This window comes from Rhinatrema bivittatum, chromosome 8 (genome assembly GCF_901001135.1).
Source record: "Rhinatrema bivittatum chromosome 8, aRhiBiv1.1, whole genome shotgun sequence".
Taxonomy (NCBI): Eukaryota; Metazoa; Chordata; class Amphibia; order Gymnophiona; family Rhinatrematidae; genus Rhinatrema; species Rhinatrema bivittatum.
Genome location: NC_042622.1, coordinates 62,651,689 through 62,675,698, shown reverse-complemented (window position 1 = coordinate 62,675,698; position 24,010 = coordinate 62,651,689). Strand labels below are relative to the sequence as shown.

At 43.3% G+C, this 24,010-nt stretch overlaps 1 protein-coding gene across 5 annotated transcripts in view; it reads left to right on the top strand.

The window, feature by feature from the left end:
• Positions 1-24,010, top strand: part of RALY (RALY heterogeneous nuclear ribonucleoprotein) — a 918,689-nt gene that overhangs the window by 791,720 nt on the left and 102,959 nt on the right. For all 5 annotated transcript variants that reach the window (XM_029612733.1, XM_029612736.1, XM_029612731.1 and 2 more), the window contains one exon: positions 9,326-9,398. In XM_029612733.1, the coding sequence (XP_029468593.1) occupies positions 9,326-9,398 (73 nt within the window). The remainder of the gene's footprint in view (positions 1-9,325; positions 9,399-24,010) is intronic.

Genomic DNA, 24,010 nt, shown 5'->3' with positions numbered 1-24,010 from the left:
CTGCTACTTTTTGGTTGCAGTTGCTGCAACATCATACAAACACACACACTCACATTCAGTCTTGCTTTCTCAGTAAGACAGTACAGATCCACAGAGCAACATTGAATTTAAAAAAAGTAAGGTCTAAAGATAATATAAACATAGTACTTTAACAGACAGACTGAATAAATAATTGCAGCTAGTTAAGACTGGCGTTTGTGTCGTCTGTCTCAGATGGATGCAAGACTAGGTAACCCAGGACAAGATTTGAAAAAGGAACCTCCGATCGGCACAGATCGGCAGGTGAAGAGTCGTAGGTGCTGTGACCCAGGGTACAGGTGATTGTGCTGCTTGGCGAAATATAGTACTGCCCTCTACCCAGCAAATCAGTACAGTTTTAAACCCACTAAACGCATGTACATTACCAGGTGCAAGGTGAGGGGAGAAAAGGATAAAACAGAATGGGGTTTGTGACTTGTGCTGCTTATTGCAGATTTGTTAGAGAAGTTAAGAACATAAGAACATGCCATACTGGGTCAGACCAAGGGTCCATCAAGCCCAGCATTCTGTTTCCAACAGTGGCCAATCCAGGCCATAAGAACCTGGCAAGTACCCAAAAACTAAGTCTATTCCATGTTACTGTTGCTAGTAATAGCAGTGGCTAATTTCTAAGTCAACTTAATTAATAGCAGGTAATGGACTTCTCCTCCAAGAACTTATCCAATCCCTTTTTAAACACAGCTATACTAACTGCACTAACCACATCCTCTGGCAACAAATTCCAGAGTTTAATTGTGCGTTGAGTGAAAAAGAACTTTCTCCAATTAGTTTTAAATGTGCCACATGCTAACTTCATGGAGTGCCCCCTAGTCTTTCTATTATCTGAAAGCGTAAATAACCGATTCACATCTACCCGTCCTAGACCTCTCATGATTTTAAACACCTCTATCATATCGCCCCTCAGCTGTCTCTTCTCCAAGCTGAAAAGGCCTAACCTCTTTAGTCTTTCCTCATAGGGAAGCTGTTCCATTCCCCTTATCATTTTGGTAGCCCTTCTCTGTACCTTCTCCATCGCAATTATATCTTTTTGAGTTGCGGCGACCAGAATTGTACACAGTATTCAAGGTGCGGTCTCACCATGGAGTGATACAGAGGCATTATTACATTTTCCGTTTTATTCACCATTCCCTTTCTAATAATTCCCAACATTCTGTTTGCTTTTTTGACTGCTGCAGCACACTGAGCCGATGATTTCAATGTGTTATCCACTATGATGCCTAGATCTCTTTCTTGGGTAGTAGCACCTAATATGGAACCTAACATTGTGTAACTATGGCATGGGTTATTTTTCCCTATATGCATCACCTTGCACTTATCCACATTAAATTTCATCTGCCATTTTGATGCCCAATTTTCCAGTCTCACAAGGTCTTCCTGCAATTTATCAGAATCACAAGTTTATCACAAGTTAATCATTGTTCCTGCATAATCCCCTGATGGAGCACATAAAATGATGGGGGAATTCCCTATTGTTTAAGATCCATCCCTTTCATCTTTTGGGGGGGGGGGTGTTTCGAATTTGGTCATTCAGATGGTGAAGTCAATCCGATGGGAACGGCATGCTTTCACCATAACCCTCCTTTCCTCTTTTACTGTACTGGACAGAGAGGGCATCCCCTCACTCCCCTCCATGATCTCTGACTTCATCCGCAAGATTGGGCTGCTTCAAAAAGAATAAGTGGACACCGACACATTGTTTCCAATTCCAAAACCAAACTGCAACTTTATTCTCTGGAATATCCAGCCAGTCAATCATTTCCATGGATGAGAAGGTGTTTCCCAACATACAGAACATGTCAGAAAATCAGAAGCTTCCATACAGTGAATATTACAATTATGGTTGACCATATGGGGTCATCCTGTTACCTTCTCACTGCCTTTTCTGTCCTTCAGCCCTGTGAGAGGGCCCTTCAGGCATACCCATACCATACCAAAAATGTCATCCAATGGGCACCAGTATCCAATACACCATCACTGTTGCCAGGGCACGGTTCACACCTCACAAGGTCCTGGTCCTCTTTGCCCAGCTCTCTCCATGTTACCATTCTTCTGCACTGATTTCCCCGGATGCAGCACAGTTTTTTCCCATCTTGCTCTGCACCTATTGGGCAGTTCCTTGGGAGGAGGACAACACCACTCTATGCTCTGGCCCCTGGCCTCTCCGTTTCCCCACTATGGTAAGCTCCTCAAAGAGGAGTAAACCTCGCCCTTCTGTCTGTGCCAGGTTCCCCAGACCCTGCACATCAAGAACGCTCTATGGCAATTCCCCACTGGGTTAACTCACTCTCCGTTTGCTGTAAGGTGATTACATAGCTTGAGGACCCTAATCTCCATCCTGTACAGAAGAGGACAAACATCCACCAAAACCTTTCTCCTTTATACAACCCACTCTCTAGAATCCACCAATAAAAGAAACCCAACCTTTAAGGGAACAAACACACTCTTCCAAAAACACATTAAGCACATTTACATCCTGACTCACTCCCATAAAATGCCATCTGGTGATCATTTCTGGTACTACATGATAACTATTTAACCCTTTGAATTCAGGGACAGCCTAATATCAATATCAACACCCGTTATCCCAGTAAACCGGTATAATCACATACTGAATAACCAATACTAATATTAAAAATAGCACATTGACAAAAATTATTGGTTTTCCCGAGGAAATTAGGGTTGACGGGTTTATCGCCATAGGAACCTAGGGTTCAAAGGCTTAACATATTCTAACAAGTCAGAACATGATGAGGGCAGGGTTTCCCCTCTCCATACAGTTTTGTATATGTCAACCCAGAAGAAAAGGGTTAACCCTAGGGGGTTGCCACATATCATTGTACTGTTATAAGTTAGTGAAGAAACCTCAGCCAAGAACCTTTGGCTCACTTATCTCTACTGAAATTCCTAGATTCTCTTCACATACTATTAGATATCACTATCCATTCTCTATAAGGATTACCAGTCTGGTGATATGTGGTTCACAGATAAATCCATGGAAGTTAAGCAGAATCCAGTGTCCACAGACTATAGATGAACCAAACAATATGACAGGTTACCACAAGATTCACCATGGATTTCTCAGGGGCATTGACCATTCACTCACAGAGGAGACTGGAAGGAGTTCAGCAAAACAGGAACTTTTACTGTTAGCATCATTATTCTACACAACTTATCTCTGCCAGCTTTTCCCAGTAATGCCTTCAGTGTTGCCAACTCCTACATAAAGAAAGTCACTAGATTCACCGTGAAAAGTCTCCAGATTGGATATAAAGCAGTTAAAACCATGTTGCTATACGGTGGCACCAACATAACTGAGAACTTTTGAGTTCCGGTTGCCCTAAGTTTGATGTACATTGGCAGGGTCTGCCTTACACACACTCACTTTTTTTTCTCTGTCAGAAACACACACACACACACACACTCATTCCCTCTTTCGGACACACAATCATGCTTTCTCAGAGGGACACACTCACTCTGACACACACCCATAGTCTCTGTGTGTCAGAACACATTCTCTTCAAGCTGTTGTGCTCATGCTCATGTACTCTCTCAGCAAATGTTGCCACCCTTCTACAGCATCACATAAGGTTCTTGCGCTAGCTGCCAGCCTTTTCCCCGGCCTGCAGCAGTCACTTTTCCGACCTCCCCTCTGTACCCCTGCTCTCCCAAATACTTACTGGCTTTGTCCTTGGTGAGCCAGCTGCCCCTCTCTGAGCACAAGCTGGAGCACTGCCGCTTGTCTTTGCAGATGCAGAGACTGACTCCCGACCCTATCACCCCCACCACTCCTTTCAGTTGCAGGCCCAGGAGATTCACCTTCCTCACCCCCCCCCCCTTCCTGTGACTAAGCTTACTTTCAGCTTCACCATCTACAGCGTATAACAGTTGCCTACCAATGTCCCACAAAAACCTGCTGAATCCTGACCCTTGCCACATAGCCCTGCTGACACCTGGCCCTTCCTATGTGTGACTGGGTAGTGGCATCAGAGGAAAGCAAAAGGAGGCAGGGCCATGCAAAAATACACACACACTCAGAAACTTTCCTGCTTCCAAACACACTGAGTCAATAGGGGACTTGATGGAAATTTTAAGACTATAAAAAAGTTGCCTGATATTTCACTAAATTGTTTAAAAATAGGCTAAACTAGCTCCCTGTTGCATTCACAGTTCTAAAATCTCCATCTGCTTCCAAAAGTCACCAAATCTAGCCACAACATCACTAAATTGACAACAATAAATGTCTTGCTTCCTTTCTCCCAATACCCCCTAGTGGCACAGTATACAATTGCAATTTAACTCTCTTATGGTGGGTGGGAGACAGATGCAAGCTAAGCAAGGCTTGCAATATTGAACCAGCATCACACATCTCAACGCCTGCCATATCCACAGCCTTCTTTGGTCCCTACTACCATCAGTCCTGTCAAGCCTGTAGGAAAAGCCTTAGGCTTGCGTTTATGTTTTGACCTCGCAATGATTAGCGATAAAAGCAGAGGAGATCAGTGACACTTATGCAGTTTCCGCCATCTTGCTTCTTCCATGCTACCGACACCTATGCTTGTGGTACCCCCATCCAGCTACACTGTTTAATCACTGTTTAATATGCTGGTGTGTATTATGCTCATCAATGCTTGAGAAAGCAATAAAAAAAAAATACTAACATATATGAAAGATCTTTTTTACATCATTTGGATACACTGAGTCATCAAGACAAGGCCTTCAGTCATCCAGGACTATAGTGGATTCCTCTTATAGGGATTTTGGGGATAAAAAAAAAAAAGTAAGCGTACACAACTAAAATGTTTCATTCACTTATGTGTTTTTGTGATACTTCTGGAGGTCACACATTTCCACTGTACTTAAATCAGTAAAAATGAAAATTTTTTTTACCATGGTAACAGGTGGAAAGGGTGAAATAATGTGAGGGCTGTTTCTAAAAAAAATGGCTCTAATGTTTGAACACAAAATCACAATTTCTGTTAAATTCACAAAAAAATCAAGAAAATGACCTGCAGGCCCATGGTCTCCCACTTTCTTTTATCATCTTGCCCCTGACTTCATTTTATTGAAAGTTATGGTGACCTTGTGTGGAAAAAAAAAAAAACCACCTTGATTTCATCTCCTTACTCACTACATAGTCGTCCACACAATCAACTTCCTACCTGGTATAAAAATTGTCCATCTTAAGACGGAAAAGATTGTATGCAAACTGGTCCACCATACACCTCCATTCCACCCCTCCCCCAGAGCAGGGTTGCAGTGGCAGGTCCAAAGAGCGGCATGGAAGGAGACTTGGAGAGTCACAGATTTTCAGTTCTGCTGCTTGCTTGATCCCATTATAAAAAAAAAAAAAATCAAATGCAATGTAACGTCCTGTGTAGGGTCCCCCTGCACACACAGATTGTTCTACACAGCCTCGCAAGGACTGCAGATGACATATATTTTGTACATAGTTGCAATCGTTTGGTTGTAAAACGTTTAACTCATTTAACACTACCCTTTTTGGGCAGTTGGTTGTTTGTGGTGATCCTGGGGAATACAAAAATCACACAAGTTTCAGCTGATTTACAGTATAGCAAGATAGGGTTAGATGGCATAGACTGACTGTACGTAAAATCTATCAGGTGTGCTCCACTCCGTACAGTCTGATAGAGCTTCAACTGTAGATTGCATATTTGGTTGCATTAAACAACGTTTTCATAATTGTTTGGATTTCTGTTTTATCCTCCATATAAACCTGCTCACAACACACTTTACAGTTTAGTACTTCAAAAAATGTACAGAACTCACAGGCGGCCTCAGAGGAGGATGGTCTGGAAGTAGATTTCTGGTGCCTGCAGTGCTTTAGAGGAGAAGGAACAATTGCCATTACTGTTATCATCCGATAAGGGGAGGCAGGAGGAGTCGATAAGATGATTTATCCCAGGCCAGGGAGAGAATCCCTGGCAATGTGAATCTGAACTTGCATCCCAGGACTCCTCTTGACTGTGCCTTAATCACTGGACCGCTCCTCTGCCCCACGGCTATTCTTATTATTACATTTTGCGGTGCTAACATGATTTGCAGAACTGTAGAAAGGAGGCGCTGAGGGGAAAAGAAAGTGTCTATGAAAGAAGTTTCCGGGAATCCAAATCCCCAGCCAACCCTGTCCTTAAGCAACAAATCGCTTTATATGAAATATTAGTTCCTCAGTAGCATGTAAAATTGTCCTACTAGCCTCTCCCTGGTCTCCCTCCTTCCCTTTCTGGCTTTGTCTGACTCCCTGTAAGAAGCATCGCCCACTATTTTTAACCGAAGCAGCTCCTGAATGAACCATGGCAACGCTGATATAAACCAGACAAGTCGGACATCCCAAAGCCTTTTAGCCCAAGTCTAGATTTAGTCTGAGCTTTTCTGTCTGTCTGAAAGTCCTGCCACCAGCACACGTCAGGCGCTTAGGGCCAACAAATGCCTCCCCATTAACGTTCTGCCATAACTTAAAGAATTATGATCATCCCGACCATAAAGGCAAGCCGGCACCTGTATGTTTTATAATACTATATTTCAGAAGTTTGGGCTGAAACTGGTCAAGGCACAAATGGCTCTCAAATAATTCTCTCTCCCAGTGGCAGTCCTCTGTGCAATAATGCAGGAGGCTGTGCGGCACTTGCAGAGAGTTATACCAGCCTTGTGACATTAGAGGAGCTCTGCCTTCCGTCAGCTTTCCACATCAAAGGGTGATTTGCAGGAGGCGTCTGAATGCACCCCAGTGGTAGCAATGATATATCTTTCAGCTACAGTCTTCCCAGGCAAGGTCATCTTTTTATAACAGCATGTCAGCACAGCCAACCAAGGAAAAGGCACTATGGACGTAAAACACGAGTACCAAGTCCTACTACACTGTACATGCCTTTAGAGGGGAAAAAGCAATTATTTGGATTTATAGATCATCTCTCCTCCAAGCAGGGACCCACCATGCTTTACAATTATATACATGCAGCCACCTCTGGGGTGTGAAGTCTGCTTCTTGTTTTGGTGCCTGATCTTCATGACACCTTCATAGGGGGAAAGAGAGAAGAAATAACGTGGCTCTCATTTCTCCTGTACGTGTAGTTAAAGAGAGGCAGAGGCAGGTAAAGGTCATGCATTCCGTGACAGAGCCAAGATTAGAACTCAGGGCCAAAGAACTCCCCCCAACAATCACTCGCTGCTCTTACCACCAGACATCTCACCTTCCCCCTTAAAACAATGTTATAGCAAATGTTAAAAGTTACTGCCACTCCAATTTTCTTGCTAGGTTCTGGTTTATTTATTTTTTTATTTTTTTATATTCTGCCTTTCAGACACTTCAGAGTGGATTCATCTGCTCCTCTCTACCTCGCCAAGGGGGTCTATGGACAAACCATTCTCCTCATAGACCCAAAATGGGAAAAATAAACCCTTTAGTACAGTAGTATTCATCCCAGCCCTCATCAGCTGCCAGTAGGTCAGGTTTTCAGGATATCCCTAGTGAATATGCATGAGATTCATTTGCATGCACACTGCCTCCTTTGTATGCAAATTTATCTCGTGCATATTCATTAGGGATACACTTTGAACCTGACCTGTTGATGGCGCTCAGTGTCTGGGAGGCCACAGGACTTCAGGCCAAATGTACTGTTTTAGTACGTTTGGCCTGAGGTCCTGTGACAAAGCAGCTTACAGAACAGGTTGCTATCCTCTTCAGGGGCTATGACACTTCATAATGAAAACATATTCGTTAAACTTGAGTAGTCAGCACAACATAGGCGATTTTTCTCCTCATTATTTATATAGCCTCCAAACCCCGGACTTAATACTCAAGTGACTTAAGAACCATTACTGGGCCAAGGACTGGAGGGAAGTCTCATCTGAGACCATCCCTCAGTGCCCACTCTATGAGCAGCAGTCAGCCATCTTTTTCCCTCCATGGGTATGAGACCCAGTTCATCTGTGACCTTCTCAGCCCCCCACCAAGCTCTATCAAACAGCAAACTCCATCGTGAATCTTCTGTACCACAGCAATGCAGCGCTACTGCCCGACCCATGTTGCAGTGGGGAGAGGTGCTTCCATAAACTTCATTTCTGTGACCAGCCATACACGGGTCGAGGGTGAGAGGGGGGACATGCCTATGACAACCTTCTCTCTGCTCTCACCCCCAGCCCCCAGTCCAGATCTTGATTCTCCTTCACCCCCTCTTCACCTCGGCCTAAACCTTGTTTCTTCTCTCTCCACTTCACCCCACTGATCCAGACCTTGCTCTTACTCTCCCCCCCCCCCCCCCCCCCCGATACACACACACACCTCTTCATGACACAGCACAGGTCCAGCGGTGGGTGGGTGGCCTCATTGCTGGCGGGATGAGCTCGTCCAGCTATCACAGCACAGCTCAGGCAGGCAAATGGCTAGACTGACAGCAATGGCCTCATTTCTTCAGCAGCTGGCGAGATGAGCGCCTCCAGCCGCAGCAGCACAGGTCTTGCGCAGTGATGGCCTCTTTATCTCTTCAGCAGCTGGCGGGGATAAGCTCCACTAACCATCCCCTCCTTGCATCGTGAGCATTGTTTAAACATGGGGGGGGGGGGGCTGGGCGCCGCCGGCTCTTCCTGACTGATGAGCTCCTGAAATCAGCAGCCAGGAAATGCCAGGCCACCAGCTTTGAAGATTCTCATGGTGCCTTAAGTGTCTGGCACTTTCTTTCCCCTTGTCTCCAGAACCTTGAACTGTGACAAATTCATGAAAAGTGAATTTGCTGCCGTTCAAAAAGATTCCAGGTCAGCGACCTGCTGCGGCCTGGCAGAAAATCACCACTGCAGCCATGTCTGTCCTCAGTGTAGATAAGGAGGGAGAATTTGCAAGGAGGGAAAACTCCATTTTTGCATCACAAATGTAGTTTGATTCTCTTTAGAAAAAGACTCCAGTGAAAAATCTGAGCTTGCTTTCTGTGTGGTGTCTTTTCAGGCTGGAACCTAGCAGTATCCCAGCTGCTGTGAATAATAAGAGGCACACAGCTATTATGGCTGCATTTGCACACATGGTCCAGGCCCAGCAGGAGCTTCCTTTCTCCACTCAGAGTGCTAAAAGAAACAATGATTGCTCACAAAATCAAGTTTGATTAACACAGTAGGCCTTCCTCTCCCAGGACTGGAGAATTAGTACTGTGTGGATAATCGAATCATATGTTATGAGATTACCACCTGCACCAGGCAAGAAAGTCACACTCTCTAAACCAAGGCTGTGTGATGGGTTTTTAATCCACTGCCATTAATCTGAGGTTTTTATTAATCACAGACATCAACATGGCCGGAGAACCTAAACCCAACAGGCCGAAAGGATTAAAGAGAGCTGCCTCTGCCTTGTACAGGTAGGTTTCCGAATCTTCCAATCCCCAAATTAGGGATAAAATGGGGGAGGGGGTCCGCATCAGAATCCACAATAAAGTTTCTGTAGGCAATAAGATATGTATTAATGATGTTATAATGACTTTGCGTTTTCGCTTGTGCAGTTACAGAATATGTTCAGGCATTACAGCCCTCTTCTGCTCTAATGCCTCTTTGAGTCTCGGCTATTTCCAGTAGCCCCTTCTCTTCTGGGAAGCAAAAGAAGCCTTTAGAAAAGCAAAGAAGACCTAGCAAATACACATATACCTGTACTCTGGAGGGTCACTTATACTGCCCTTACACACATATGCTTCTACTCTTACCTTCAGTTTTGGGTTAATCTGGCTTTGCTCCCTGTTCTGTTCACGTTGTGAAACCTCTCCTGGGTTAAATGTGGAATACTTTCCATTTGTGTTCAGACTTAATCCTGGGATTCACTTCATTCACATACTTAGTTATGCCTGGAATAATTAATCCGGGAGCAAAATTACGTCCTCCTCTAGGTGGCAGTTTCAATCCTGGATTAGTTTGCTCTCGGAATAACTAATGATGGATTAAATGTATGTCAATGGAGTTTTGGAGTCAATCCCAGGAGAAAATAGGAACCAAAATGGAAGCTTTCCAACTGTAAAAGGGGGCTTGATTTACTAAACACCAAATGGGAGTAAAGGCTTAGTAAATCAGGCCCTCATAATCCTGGAGTAGCTCCACAGTATGAAAAGAACAGAGAGTGAAGGCAGATTAACTAATCTCAGGGTAGAACAGTCTGTGTGTGAGAACAGTACAAGTACACACGACTTTGTCTTTGCAGGGTGAGGAGCAAGAGTCCCATTGCAACCATCCCACTAGAAACCAAGGGACCAACGCTGAGCAAGTTAGCCAGATAAACTTATCTGACTAACTTGGCAGAGATATTCAGCAGCGTGACCGTGCCACTGAATAAGCTCAGCTGTCTCTTAGCATTTTATAGTTACCTGACTAACTATAGAACAGAGAAATAGCTTATCTGGCTAACTAAACTAGTTAAGGCTGAAAATTAGCACTTAGCCAGTTACATTAGTTGGATAAGTAGCTCCTCCCTGAAACGCCCCCATCCAGCCCCTACTTATCCAACTAAGGAGGTAATTTTCAAAGGAGTTACATGTGTAAACATAACATACTATCATAGCAGTTTTCAAAAGCCCATTTTTGTGCTTAAAGTGCACTTACATGTGTAAACCTATTGACAATTCAATGGCCTGGATTGTAGCAATTTTCAAAAGCCCACTTATACACATAGGTACATTTACATATGTAAAACCCAGTTTTAAGCCTGTAAATCCTTTTCAAATTTACCCCCTCACTATTTAGCCAGATAAGCAATTAGCCAGCCAGAGCAGCCAAATTTTCAGACATTGCCACTTAGCCGGCTAAGTGGCACTAAATATCGACCTCCCTAGTTTTAGCTTGGGTATTGCAGGAATGCCTCTGAGCAATGTTTACTGTGTTTCTCATGCAACATTATTGCCAGTTTTAACTGTGGTTTTGTATCTGACATGACTAACAAAGCCGGTATTTGTTTGAAGTACACATGATTAAAAGGCCAAAATAAAGAAGACAACAAGGCATAGAGTCCAACAAGATAAAGATTCTGCAAGAGACTAAATGCACATTTGAATCTTTATGGGTAGAAACCCCTTGTGTGTTGGGGAAGAGTATAGCAATAGGAGTATAATACCATCCATCTGGCCAAAATGATGAGACAATGAAATGCTAAGAGAAATCAGAGAAGCTAACCAATTTGGCAGTGCACTAATAATGGGAGATTTCAATTACCATATTATAAATAATAGCCTAAGAAGGTGTCAGCAAGCCTGACATTATATGTCTTTATTATAGACACTAACCGGTCTACTCAATCATCCACCTTCATCATTTTTTAATTCTTTAATGCTTCAAAAATATTTTTTATAGAACTTTTTTGACTTTTAATTAAAACAGTCCTCCATCCATGGATTTCAAGATGACTCAGACTCTTATCAAACAAAACATTCTTATCGTCCATTATCTTTGCCATTAGATTATTGTTGTGGTTATCCACCGACTCTTTTTTGTGTGTTGTGTTAGATTTCAATTACCCCAATATTGACTGGGTGAATGTAATATCAGGCCTGCTAGAGACATAAAGTTCCTGGATGGAATAAACGACTGCTTCATGGAACAATTAGTTCAGGAACTGACGAGAGAGGGAACTATTTTAGATCTAATTCTTAGTGGAACTCAGGATTTGGTGAGAGGTAACGGTGGTGAGGCCACTTAATCTACAGCACTAACACTAAATTTTCAAAAGGGAAACTTTAATAAAATGAAGAAAATGGAAAAAAACTGAAAGGTGCAGCTACAAAGATTAAAAGCATACAACAGCCGTGGACTTTGTTTAAAAATACCATCTTAGAAGCGCAGTCCAGATGTACTTCATTCAATAAGAAAGATGGAAGGAAGGCAAAATGATTACCGCAATGGTTAAAAGGTGAAGTGAAAGAGGCTATTTTATCCCAAAAAAAAAAATCCTTCAAAAATTGTAAGAAGGATCCATCTGAAGAAAATAGGAAAAAGCATAAGCATTGTCAAGTTAAGTGTAAAATATTGATAAGACAGACTAAGAGAGAATTCGTAATGAAGTTGGCCATAGAGGCAAAAACTCATAATAAAATCTTTTTAAAATATATCCGAAGAAGGAAACCTGCGAAGGAGTTGGTTGGACAATTAGATGATCAAGGGGTTAAAGAGGCACTTAGGGAAGATAAAGCCATTGCAGAAAGACTAAATGAATTCTTTGCTTCTGTGTTTACTAATGACGATATTGGGGAGAATGGGTATTCCGGAGAATGTTTTCAAAGGTCATTAAAATCATCTATTGTACCTGAAGACTGGAGGGTGGCCAATTGTTGGAGTCATTTTTTGTTACTTTTGGTGAGAATGTATATAGAGGGTAGGCTGTATGGATTCAGAGTTTTCACCCAGACGCAGACTAGTTTGAAGGCCACAGGCCAACCTCTGAGTGAACTCCTATTTACTGTCTTGTACTATGAAATGTTTACGAACAGGCAAGAGTCTGTTTATTTAGTTATTCCACTAGGTCTATGATGAGAAAGCAAGCAATTAACTTATACTAAAACCTGAGAGAGAAAGTGAAGGCCACACAGCTGCACTTGAGATTTGATAAGAAATCAGAGGAAGGGAAAATCACTGCTTTCACAAGCATATTTAGTATATAAGGAGAGACAGCGAGAGAGAGAGAGAAGGGAGAGTGGCTCTTGGACGTGATAGCACAGGCTGATCCTTTGGAAACATGTAAGCTTATATATATATATATAGAGAGAGAGATGTAGCAGTTGTTATTATCTATTTTATTTGTTCTATCCTCCTATTGCTCAAATAAATTTACTTTCCTAAGTACCTGGAACCATGATGTACTGAATGAAAGTTTGTCTGTGACTCTTTGTATAGGGGATAAGCTCCTGGATTCAAGCCCCCAGGTATAATCTCAGTAATTGTTTGTGTTTACATTGGATAAGCCCTCGAGGTAATCCTGTGTGCACGCAGGTGATAAGCCCCTCAGGTAGCACCCAGTGTAGGCCTCGAGAAATTAGCCCCCTAGGTCAAAGCCCCTGGGCAGAATGCCAGTGTGCACAGTCTGAACACAGAATACCAATGTAACCCCTATATTTAAAAAGGGCTCCAGGGGTGATCCGGGGAACTATAGACTAATGAGCCTGACTTCAGTGCCAGGAAAAATAGTGGAAACTATTCTAAAGATCAAAATCGTAGAGCATATAGAAAGACATGGTTTAATGGAACACAGTCAATATGGATTTACCCAAGGGAAGTCTTGCCTCACAAATCTGCTTCATTTTTTTGAAGGGTGAATAAGCATGTGGATAAAGTTCAGCCAGTAGATGTAGTGTATTTGGATTTTCAGAAGGCATTTGACAAAGTCCCTTATGAGAGGCTTCTAAGAAAACTAAAAAGTCATGGGATAGGAGGTGAGGTCCTTTCATGGACTACCAACGGATTAAAAGACACGAAACAGAGAATAGGATTAAATGGTCAATTTTTTCACAGTAGAAAAAGGTAAACAGTGGAGTGCCTCAGGGATCTGTACTTGGACAGATGCTTTTCAATATATTTATAAATGATCTGGAAAGGAATATGACAAGTGAGGTAGTCAAATTTGCAGATGATACAAAATTATTCAGAGTTGTTAAATCACAAGTGGATTATGATAAATTGCAGGAGGAATTTATGAGATTGAAAGATTGTTCATCCAAATGGCAGATGAAATTTAATGTGGACAAGTGCAAGGTGATGCATATAGGGAAAAATAACCCATGCTGTAGTTACACGATGTTAGGTTCCATATTAGGCTTCATAGTAGATAATACATTGAAATCATCAGCTCAGTGTGCTACGGCAGTCAAAAAAGCAAGCAGATTGTTAGGAATTATTAGGAAGGGAATGGTTAATAAAACAGAAAATATCATGATGCCTCTGTATCATTTCATGATGAGACCACACCTTGAATACTGTGTACAATTCTGGTCGCCGCATCTCAAAAAGATATAGTTGCACTGGAGAAGGTACAGAGAAGGGCGACCAAAATGATAAGGGGAATGGAACAGCTCCCCTATGAGGAAAGGCTGAAGAGGTTAGGGCTGTTCAGCTTGGAGAAGAGATAGCTGAGGGGGAATATGATAGAGGTGTATAAAATCATGAGAGGTCTAGAATGGGTAAATGTGAATCAGTTATTTACTCTTTTGGATAATAAAAGGACTAGGGGGTACTCCTTGAAGTTAGTTTTTCACTCAACGCATAATTAAGTCTGGAATTTGTTGCCAGAGGATGTGATTAGTGCAGTTAGTGTAGTTGGGTTTTAAAAAGTTTTGGATAAGTTCTTGGAGGAGAAGTCCATTAACTGCTTTAATCAAGTTGACTTAGGGAATAGCCACTGCTATTCCTGGCATTGGTAGCATGGGATCTATTTAATGTTTTGGGTACTTGCTAGGTACTTGTAACATGGATTGGCCACTGTTGGAAACAGGATGCTAGGCAACTTCCTATGTTCTTATGTTCTTAAACAAACACAAAAAACCATCAGAGCTTTACATTGGCTTTAAATCTAGGGCCGATGCTTCCATTAGGCAAACTAGGCAATCGCCTAGTGCACCAAGATTTTGGGGGTGGCCAAATCCTGCCAGTGTGATGTCTACAGGGGTACTGTGTCAAAGAAAAAGAGTGCAGTGCTGGAGCTGCTGCTGCTGGTTGGGAGGGGAGAGGTGAATGACCAAAGGTTTATCCAGGGTGCCAAATATTCTTGCACTGGCCCTATTTAAACCCTTGTGTGTATGTAGCCCCTTGTCCCAGGACAGTCCTACCGCAGAGGCTCACAGGGAGACTTGTGGCCTAGCACAGGTCCCATGACCTCCCTGGGTTCCCACACAGGGGAGAAAAGATTAAACTCTTTAAGGTCCTCAGGGTTTCTTCTTACTAGGGCTCTTCCACTCATCAGTCCATCCATATGCCAAAACACCACTCAGAATCCCAAATGATTGTTAAAAAGTTCTTTTTACTAGCACTGAAGACAGGAAAACACTAATTCCAAAGTAATAGTACCCAATGAATAGTACACCCACAGCAAATAAGTCCAAAATGGTATAAAAATAAACTCAGTCTCCTTCAGCAACATTGGCTTGATACTTCACTTTGATACAGCTCCAGGACTGCTCTCTACAACAATGGCAGGGGTGGAAGGAAATTAGAACCAAAAAGTTACCAATAAGGGCCCTGACCTCAGCAGTCAGAGTAATAGATAAGTATTTATTTATTTATTTATTTATTTAAAATTTTTATATACCGACATTCATCCAGGATATCATATCGGTTCACATTGTAACATAAACTGGCGCCAGGCATGGCGCTTTACATTGAACGATTAAAACATGCGAACAAGGTATTAAAAGGGAGTGGGAGATAACATGGGAAAGTTTGCATTAAATTATATTATAACAACGTTTGCAATTATATACATATGTACAATGGAAAATAAAGACTAAGAAGTGTAGGCAGGCTAGTGAGAGAGAAAGGGGAAGAGGAGAGAGGAGAGCTGAGGAGGGAGGAGCGGGGGAAAGAAGTAAAAGGGGGGAAAGAGGGGAGGGGAGAGAGGGAGAGAGGGACAGTGAAGGGGAAAGTAGAGGGGAGAGTGGAAGGTGGAAATAATGGATAGGAAGAGTGAAAAATTAGGTGTATGCTTTAGCAAAGAGCCAGGTCTTAAGCTTCCGCTTGAAAGATTTGAGGCATTCCTCTTGCCGTAATTCAACTGGCATTGTATTCCAGAGGGTCGGCCCGGCTATCGATAATGCACGGGCTCTCGTGGAAGTAAGTTTGTAGAGTTTAGGAGAAGGGATAGGCATGGTTGCAAGGTGTGCTTGTCTGGTAGGCTTATTAGACTGGTGTAAATCGAAGGAATCATTAAACCAGTTCATTTCAGGGTTGTATAAGGCCTTATGGATTAGAGAGAGTGCCTTATATTGTATGCGGGAAGCTATTGGAAGCCAATGTAAATCTTTTAGAACAGGGGTAATATGGTCATGTTTACGTAAGTTGGTCAAGATCCGGGCTGTGGTGTTTTGCAGAATTTGAATGGGATGGATGGCATTGTTGGGTAGGCCGAGAAGTAGGGAATTGCAGTAGTCAGTCTTGGCAAAGATGAGAAGATGAGAAAAATAAGTGTGAAAGCTTGCTGGGCAGACTGGATGGGCCGTTTGGTCTTCTTCTGCCGACATTTCTATGTTTCTATGTATATGAGGCTGCACGGAGTCATTTGAAAGTTATCCTCATTGTTTGGGAGTTCATAAGAAGGGATCTGAGGGTGCACGCATGGCTGTCTTAATCTACTGTAATGAAATGTGATAAAGAAAGGTTGAGAAGTACAAAATAAAGTAAATAAGGGAGCCTTAAAAGAGAGAGTCACTTCCTAAGGATGGTCAGGTAGATGGCAGCTCTGCATTAAACACAAATTCTCAAGGAGCAAATTCCAGAGAAATTGAGGGATAACCGTATAGCTTTGGTGAATGGCAAGAGATTCACAACTCCTCAAGGGTTAAACCAATCAGTCAATTGTCCTTACAGGGCTTTGCTTCATGCTGCCTATTCCACCTTCAGTGAGAAGAAATTGTTTATTACAGGGCCACAAGATGAAGGCCCCAACCTAATACCACTCAGGGGTGGATGGATAGCGATCTGGGCCCCTGGACAATAAGGGTCATTGGCCCCTAACCATCCATCTGAGGCTAGGGAAGAGTTCTGTGGGTCCTTGAGCAATGCCCTGTTGTGCAAATGGTTAGTCTGCCCCCCTGCGTCCTACTTACATAAACTAACCCTGGGAAAGAATCATTACTAAAATATTTGGGGATCCTGATGCTCAGTCCGATTGTCTTGCTTTTCTTCAAATTGTGGGAATAGTTTGTAACGTTGCACCTAACTCAGCTGGTGAAGACACGCAAAAGTTGCACCAATTTTCAAAGTGGACGTAAGTGCGTAAGTCTGCTGTGAAAATTATCCTGACAAATCATGGTCCTGACAAATCATGGTTATACCTGCTAAAATATCTGCACAGAAAATGTATACTCGTAGCTTTCAAATTTCTAAAGTATGTGCATAAGTGCAAACACATTTCCAGCTCCGCCACCAGAAACATCTCTGCTATGTCTCGATAAACTCACGTATGAACAGGACATAAGCACATAGGTTTCTCCGTATAATCAGGCAGGCAATTTTCAAAAAGCCCATTTCTGCAAGTAAATCACTGGAAACACTTTTGAAAATTACCTTCTCTAAGATTAAGAAGAGGAGTGGTAAACAGTGCAGACTCAGTTAAAAATATATTGAAGTTTGCATGCTAGTCAATAGTTTGAAACACCACCAAGAAAGAATGGGCCTGTTATGTTATAAAATTATGTACTATGTTATTTTGCCACCGTAATATGTAGTTGGAGAAGAACACAATTAAAATCTATTGTCCTTCCCATGGCCCTCAGTTGCCTCTGAATGGTCCGAAAATTAAATTCTAGAAATCCAGTTTGAACAGATGGTTTTTAGGAGTTATAGAATATTGATTTCATAATCATAAAGCTCAGTACTGAGGAGAGGATTATATTAAACCAACACAAAGATAGCTTATGTTGTGATTGGTGGAAAATTACTATTGGATCACTAAGATTGGATCAATATTCTAGTGCTGTTACTTATCCTCTGGTGATGAGTTTGGAGCAAAGACAGGGGCTTTTTTGGCATTTGCTTAGAAAATGTAGTAAATGTCAGAGAATATGACTGGTTGCAAGTCCAGAATAATCACTGCATTTGATGTTCGGGATCAGGGTCTCATATTGTGGTAGGGCCAAATAACAAGGGAAGAGAGAAAGGAGACTGAACTAGACAAGGGACACTCCCCCCCTCCCCCCTATAATGTCATCCATATAGAAATGATAGGCACCCACAAATGCAGATGTGTACAGCTGCAAGCTATCCCATTGTTTTCTCTGCTGCTGCCCATACTTGCCCAGAGCAGCGCTGTTGCCGGCATAGCTCAGCTATGAGAACTGCTCCTTCAGTTTCATGGTGTGCAGGCAGAATCAGAAACAGGAGGGAGAACTCAAGAAACAAGTGGCAGAGTAAGACTGGCAAAACCACAAAAGATCATTTGCTAGCTTTGAAGTTTGCTAAAAAAAGGGGCTCATAAAAGCTGTTTTTGTGATTCTCAATTCCCTAGGACCATAAATTATTCACTTTGAATCAAGCTGTATTAATAAGTGAATAAATAAGTGTTGTTAAAATAATTTTTCATCAAGAATAATACATGCATACTAGAATAGTTGGTTATAGTATTACCTCTCTCTTGCTGTCTCCAGCCATCACCACCCTAATCTTTTTCACTTCCACTTTCCTCCATTCTTCCTGTCATACCTCCTTCATGTCTCTTTTTTCCTTCCCCTCTTCCACTCTCTTCTCCCCTTTGCTCTTTCCCTGCCTTTAGTTTTCTCCCCAGCTCCTGCTCACTTCCTTTCTATTTACTTTTTCAGTTTCCTTTCTCACTTGGTCCTTTCCTCTCCTCCATGTCTTAATTCTTGTCAATAAGGTGTGCATTGCCATCTGGTGGTGGAGGGTAAAACACTGATTAGAAATGGCTTATTTTATTTATTTAAAACCATTTCTATCCTGCTTAACCAAAGTTCAAAGCGGATTGCATAAACACCCTCATAAAATGATACAAAAAATAAAACAAATGATATTGATAGAAAAAGAGCAAATCTAAGAACAAAAATAACCTTAATGAGCTGAATATACTAAATAAAGATAAAAGTTAGTCCAGGTCCTAGGTGTGTCCGGAAGATCAAATGCTAAGTGATACAAAAAGGTCTTTAACAGTTTCTTGAATGTCTTAATGCATGGAGCCTTCCACATCTGTTACAGGACACTGCTCCATAAGATTGGGCCAGAGAGAAAAAGTCCTTTCCCAAGGTTTGTTAAGATAAGCTACTTTAACGGAGGGAACAAACAGTAAACAGGCTTGTGATGAATGAAGTGAGTGTTGCAAGTAATAAAGTTTTAACACAGCACACATCAGGGATAGCTCACATTATCAATAAATTTATGACTACTTGCAATTTTGTTATTTTATCTTAAATTGGACCGGGAGCCAAGGGTCTATCAAGCCCAACGTCCTGTGTCCAACAGTGGCCAATCCAAGTCACAAGTATCTGGCAAGTACCCAAACATTAAATAGACCCCAAGCTACTATTCCTTATTGATTGTTAGCAACTTATGGACTTGTCCTCTAGGAACTTATCCAAACCTTTTTTAAACCCAGTTACACTAACTGCTATAACCACATCCTCTGGCAATGCCTCCTAGACCTTCTATTATCTGAGAGTAAATAACCAAATCACATTTACCTGTTCAAGTTCTTTCATGATTTTGTAGAACTTTATCATATCCCCCCTCAGCCATCTCTTCTCCAAACCGAACAGCCCTATCTTCCTTAGCCTTTCCTCATAGGGGAGCTGTTCCGTCCCCTTTATCATTTTAGTCGCCCTTCTCTGTACCTTCTCCATCACAATTATATCTTTTTTGAGATGCGGCAACCAGAATTGTACACAGTATTGAAGGTGTGGTCCCACCATGGAGCAATACAGAGGCATTATGACATCCACCATTTTATTTGCCATTCCCTTCCTAATAATTCCTAACATTCTGTTTGCTTTTTTGACTGCTGCAGCACACTGAGCTGACAATTTCAATGTAATATCAATTATGATGCCTAGATTATTTTTCTGGGTGGGTAACTCCTGAGATTGAAAGAGTAAGAAGCATTTTCAAATTACAGAGCAGCCACAATTTTAAAAAAGTGGTCTTAGCAAGTACATTAACTTGCAGACACATACTTAAGCTGGAGTCTAAAAATACCCCTAAGCTTTTTACCAGAGACGCAAATGGAATATCACAATCATCCACTACAAATTTCTGTGGTTTGTAACTAAACATGAATCTCTCTAAAACTATAATCTCTGTTTTAGCAACATTAAGAGCAAGTCTATTCTGGAATAGCCATGCTCTAATAGTAGATAAACATAGTGAGAGAAAGTCAACAGATGCAGATGAACTTGAAAATATAGGGGAATAAACCTGTATGTCATCGGCATACAAACAACAATGTACACCAAAATCAGGAGCATCAAGAAAAAGTGGAATTAGGTTGATAGTAAACAGGATGGCAGATAGTGCTGATCCTTGAAAAACCCCACATTCCAATATATGCCAGGAAGAAATAGTGGGCTCAGTCTGATTTACTGTTGACACTGTGTGTTAAATTTGAAGTAACGAAGCCAAAATTTTACTTGACCAGATATTCTGAACAGTATATGTTAGTTTTCTTTCTCTTTCTTAATTGTCGAGATCCTCCTAGACCTCTACTTAAAGGAGTTTCCACCATTGGCGTGGGGCTTGAACAGAAGAATACTTAGTGTGGATTGTGAATCCCTAGGGCTGGTACAAGGAGATTAGGCGCCCTAGGCACCGTCTGCCTTGCACCTGCCCCCCCTCGTGCACCGGCCCCACCCGGTCACGCCACCCGCCCCCCTGGTCGCACCACCACCCCCATTAGGGGGCATGAGCCATGCGGGGCCGTGAGTGGTGGCGCTGCCACTTGCGGCCCTACATAGCTCACATCCCCCCTAATGGTCGGCGCCATAGGCCCAGACCCAGTTTGCCTTTTGCTTCCGCCGGCCCCGTGACTCCCCCATATGGAATCTGAGATGTTGAGCTATCAGAGTATATAAACCCCTGCCACCATTGTAGGGTATGAATTTTTTAGTATGTCACTATGCTTGTTTATTTTACTTAGGGAAGGACACTAGGGCCTCTAAATCTGAGATTTGGGTAAAGGAAAAGTAGCAAGGGTGCCTTCACCTGACTTTAAGATGACTCAGTGGAAACTTTTTTGTTTTGAGGAGGAATTTGGTCCACTCTTCCTTCCTTTATTTTGATCCCCTTTTTTTTCTGAAGATTTTATTTTTTCTACCTGCCTAAGTCCTCTGGATCCCAGGGACTCAGGGTAGTAACAGCCTAGAGGACTGATGTCTCTCAATCAGAGAGCATGGATGGACTATTGCAGGGATGGCCAACTCCGATCCTTATGAGCCACAAACAGGTCTGGTTTTCAGGTTATCCACAATGAATATGCATGAAACAAGTTTGCATACAATGAAGGCAGTGACTTAAAATCAACCCTTAATATAATCATCGATCCAGGTCTCTACAGTCCACTATAACATATTCAAATATTTTTTCTTTGCTAGTAAAAAATGCTGACACTAAACCTTTAGTTTTGATCCCTGACATGGGTCTGTGTTTTGAAATGTATTCTTTATGAATCTGGGGACTGGGTTTATTACATTTGGCATTGCTCTTATTCCACTCTGCTACAAAGATGCCTCTATAAACAGATACAGACAACAATGTGTTTAAAATAACAGTGCTCAATATAAGGAGCCAATCAGAGTGGGATAGCTTACATGTTAGGTTCGTGGACCCTTGGACCGATCGGAACCAGATGGTGAGCCGCTGAGTGAGGTGACAACGGAGGTCCCGATCGGAAGGCGGCAAGGACGGAGTTGTGAGTGGCTGGAGGGAGATCCCGGAAAGCCCTATGCGACCAAGGGCCGTGGCAAGGAAGGATGAAACTGTGGAGCTGGTACAAAGGTGAGAAGATCTTCGCCCTGGAAGCCGAGCCTCCCCCGAGAGGAGCTCGTAGGAGTTCGGCCGCTGGGGCTTAGGCGATTCACCCTGGAAGCCGGCGTCCCCCCAGGAGGAGCCCGTAGGGACCCGGCCGCTGGGACTTAGGAGAGCCCGCGGGGGCGGAGTCGGACGGAGTCCAAGGTTGTCGCTCACCAGTCCGGGGTCGTTTACCAGAGAATCGTCGCTTGCCAGTCCGGGATCAGAAGCCAAAGGATCGCTGTAAGCCAAACCAAGGTCCGAGAGCCGGGAGTCGTCGTAAGCCAGTCCGAGGTCCAGAGCCAGAGGGAACACCGTAAGCCGCACCGGGGTCAGAAGCCAGGAATCGTCGAAAGCCAGTCCAGGGTCAGAAGCCGAGAGTCACCGTAAGCCAGTCCAGGATCAGGAAGCACAGGAAGTCAAGAAGGTACTGGAACGCAGCAACTAGAGACAGGGAACCCCTGGTAACCTCGTTGCAAGGCAAAGGTCCTAGTCCAGCTGCAGGGCTTAAGTACCCTGCAGCGTCTGATGTCATCAGGAGGCGTCCCCGAAGTTTCCCGCGCTGGCCCCTTTAAATTTTGAGCTGAGACGCGCGCGTGCATGCGTCTAGGGGGCGGGGCCTACCGCCGAGAGACGCCAGCTGCTCCGGCGCGGCGAAGAGGCAGGAGCAGAAGGAGCTGCAGGCCCGGGCGAGGTGGGGAGACGCCGGGCCTGTGGCGGCAGAGATCCCCGGAGGCCCGGGGAGCGCGGGGTCCGTGCGGACGCGCGACAAGGTGGGTGGCGATTCCGGGGGCGACCCGAAATCGCAACATTACATCGCTACGATTGGTTAACATAAACCATTCTCAGTCACTCGTTGGTTAATGTTACTCTGCCATTATGCCAAATTTTCATTGAGAAAATAAATTTATCGACCACTGCCATTCAGAATAATCTTATCAGCCAAAATCATACCAAGCCGTATCATTTGATATCTGCATTTAAGCCCATGGAATGCACCGACTCTAAAGTGAAGATCTAAAATTGTTTCGTATAGTTCCACTATGTTTATTAATCACCCCTGCTCCAAGTTTGTTGAATTCCTCAATGACATTCCATCGTAAGTCTTGAAAAACATGCCTAAGTTCTATGCAATGTTGGACCATTGTGCCTATCTCTTTTCAGTGGCCAAACAACTCTGATTTTCAATCAACTATGTCCTTACCACACGGATTTTGGGTGGGACAGACAATACTATATATCATGAAAGATGACTTACAATCAGTAATCCCATGTAAGTTATGTATCCTATCAGAAACAGGATGTGTCCAATTATGGCTTGAACACAAAACAAGCACATTCCACATGCTCAATGTCCAGTTCTAATCGTGTGTGCTTGATAGGGATGTGCAGCAGGGACAGATTCGTCCCATTCGGTATTCGTATCCTTGGGGAGCCAAATCCATTGCATCCGTTCTCGGGGGACCCTGATCCGTTCATTAGTTATGTATGTATTCATTTCCCCAAAAAAACTTCATCCCAACCCTTTAAATTTAATTAACTACAACCCCCCACCCTCCTGACCCCCCCCCCCCCCAAGACTTACCAAAGTCCCTGGTGGTCCAGCGGGGGTCCTGGAGCCATATCCTGCACTCGGGTCGTCGGCTGCCAATATTCAAAATGGCGCCGATAGCCTTTGCCTTTACTATGTCACAGGGGCTACCGGTACCATTGGTCGGCCCCTGTGACATAGTAAGGGAAAAGGCTATCGGCGCCATTTTGAATACTGGCTGCCGACGGCCCGAGTGCAGGATATGGCTCCAGGACCCCTGCTGGACCACCAGGGACTTTTGGTAAGTCTTGAGGGGGGGGGGGGTCAGGAGGGTGGGGGGTTGTAGTTAATTAAATTTAAAGGGTTGGGATGAAGTTTTTTTGGGGAAATGAATACATACATAACTAATGAACGGATCAGGGTCCCCCGAGAACGGATGCAATGGATTTTGCTCCCCAAGGATACGAATACCGAATGGGACGAATCTGTCCCTGCTGCACATCCCTATCAAGCACACACGATTAGAACTGGACATTGAGCATGTGGAGTGTGCTTGTTTTGTGTTCAAGCCATAATTGGACACACTCCAGGACCGCTGCTGGACCACCAGGGACTTTTGGCAAGACTTGGGGGGGGGACTCCTGATCCCCAAAGACTTGCCAAAGTCCCTGGTGGTCCAGCGGGGGTCCTGGAGTGATCTCCTGCACTCGAGCCGTCGGCTGCCAGTATTCAAAATGGCGCCGATAGCCTTTGCCCTTA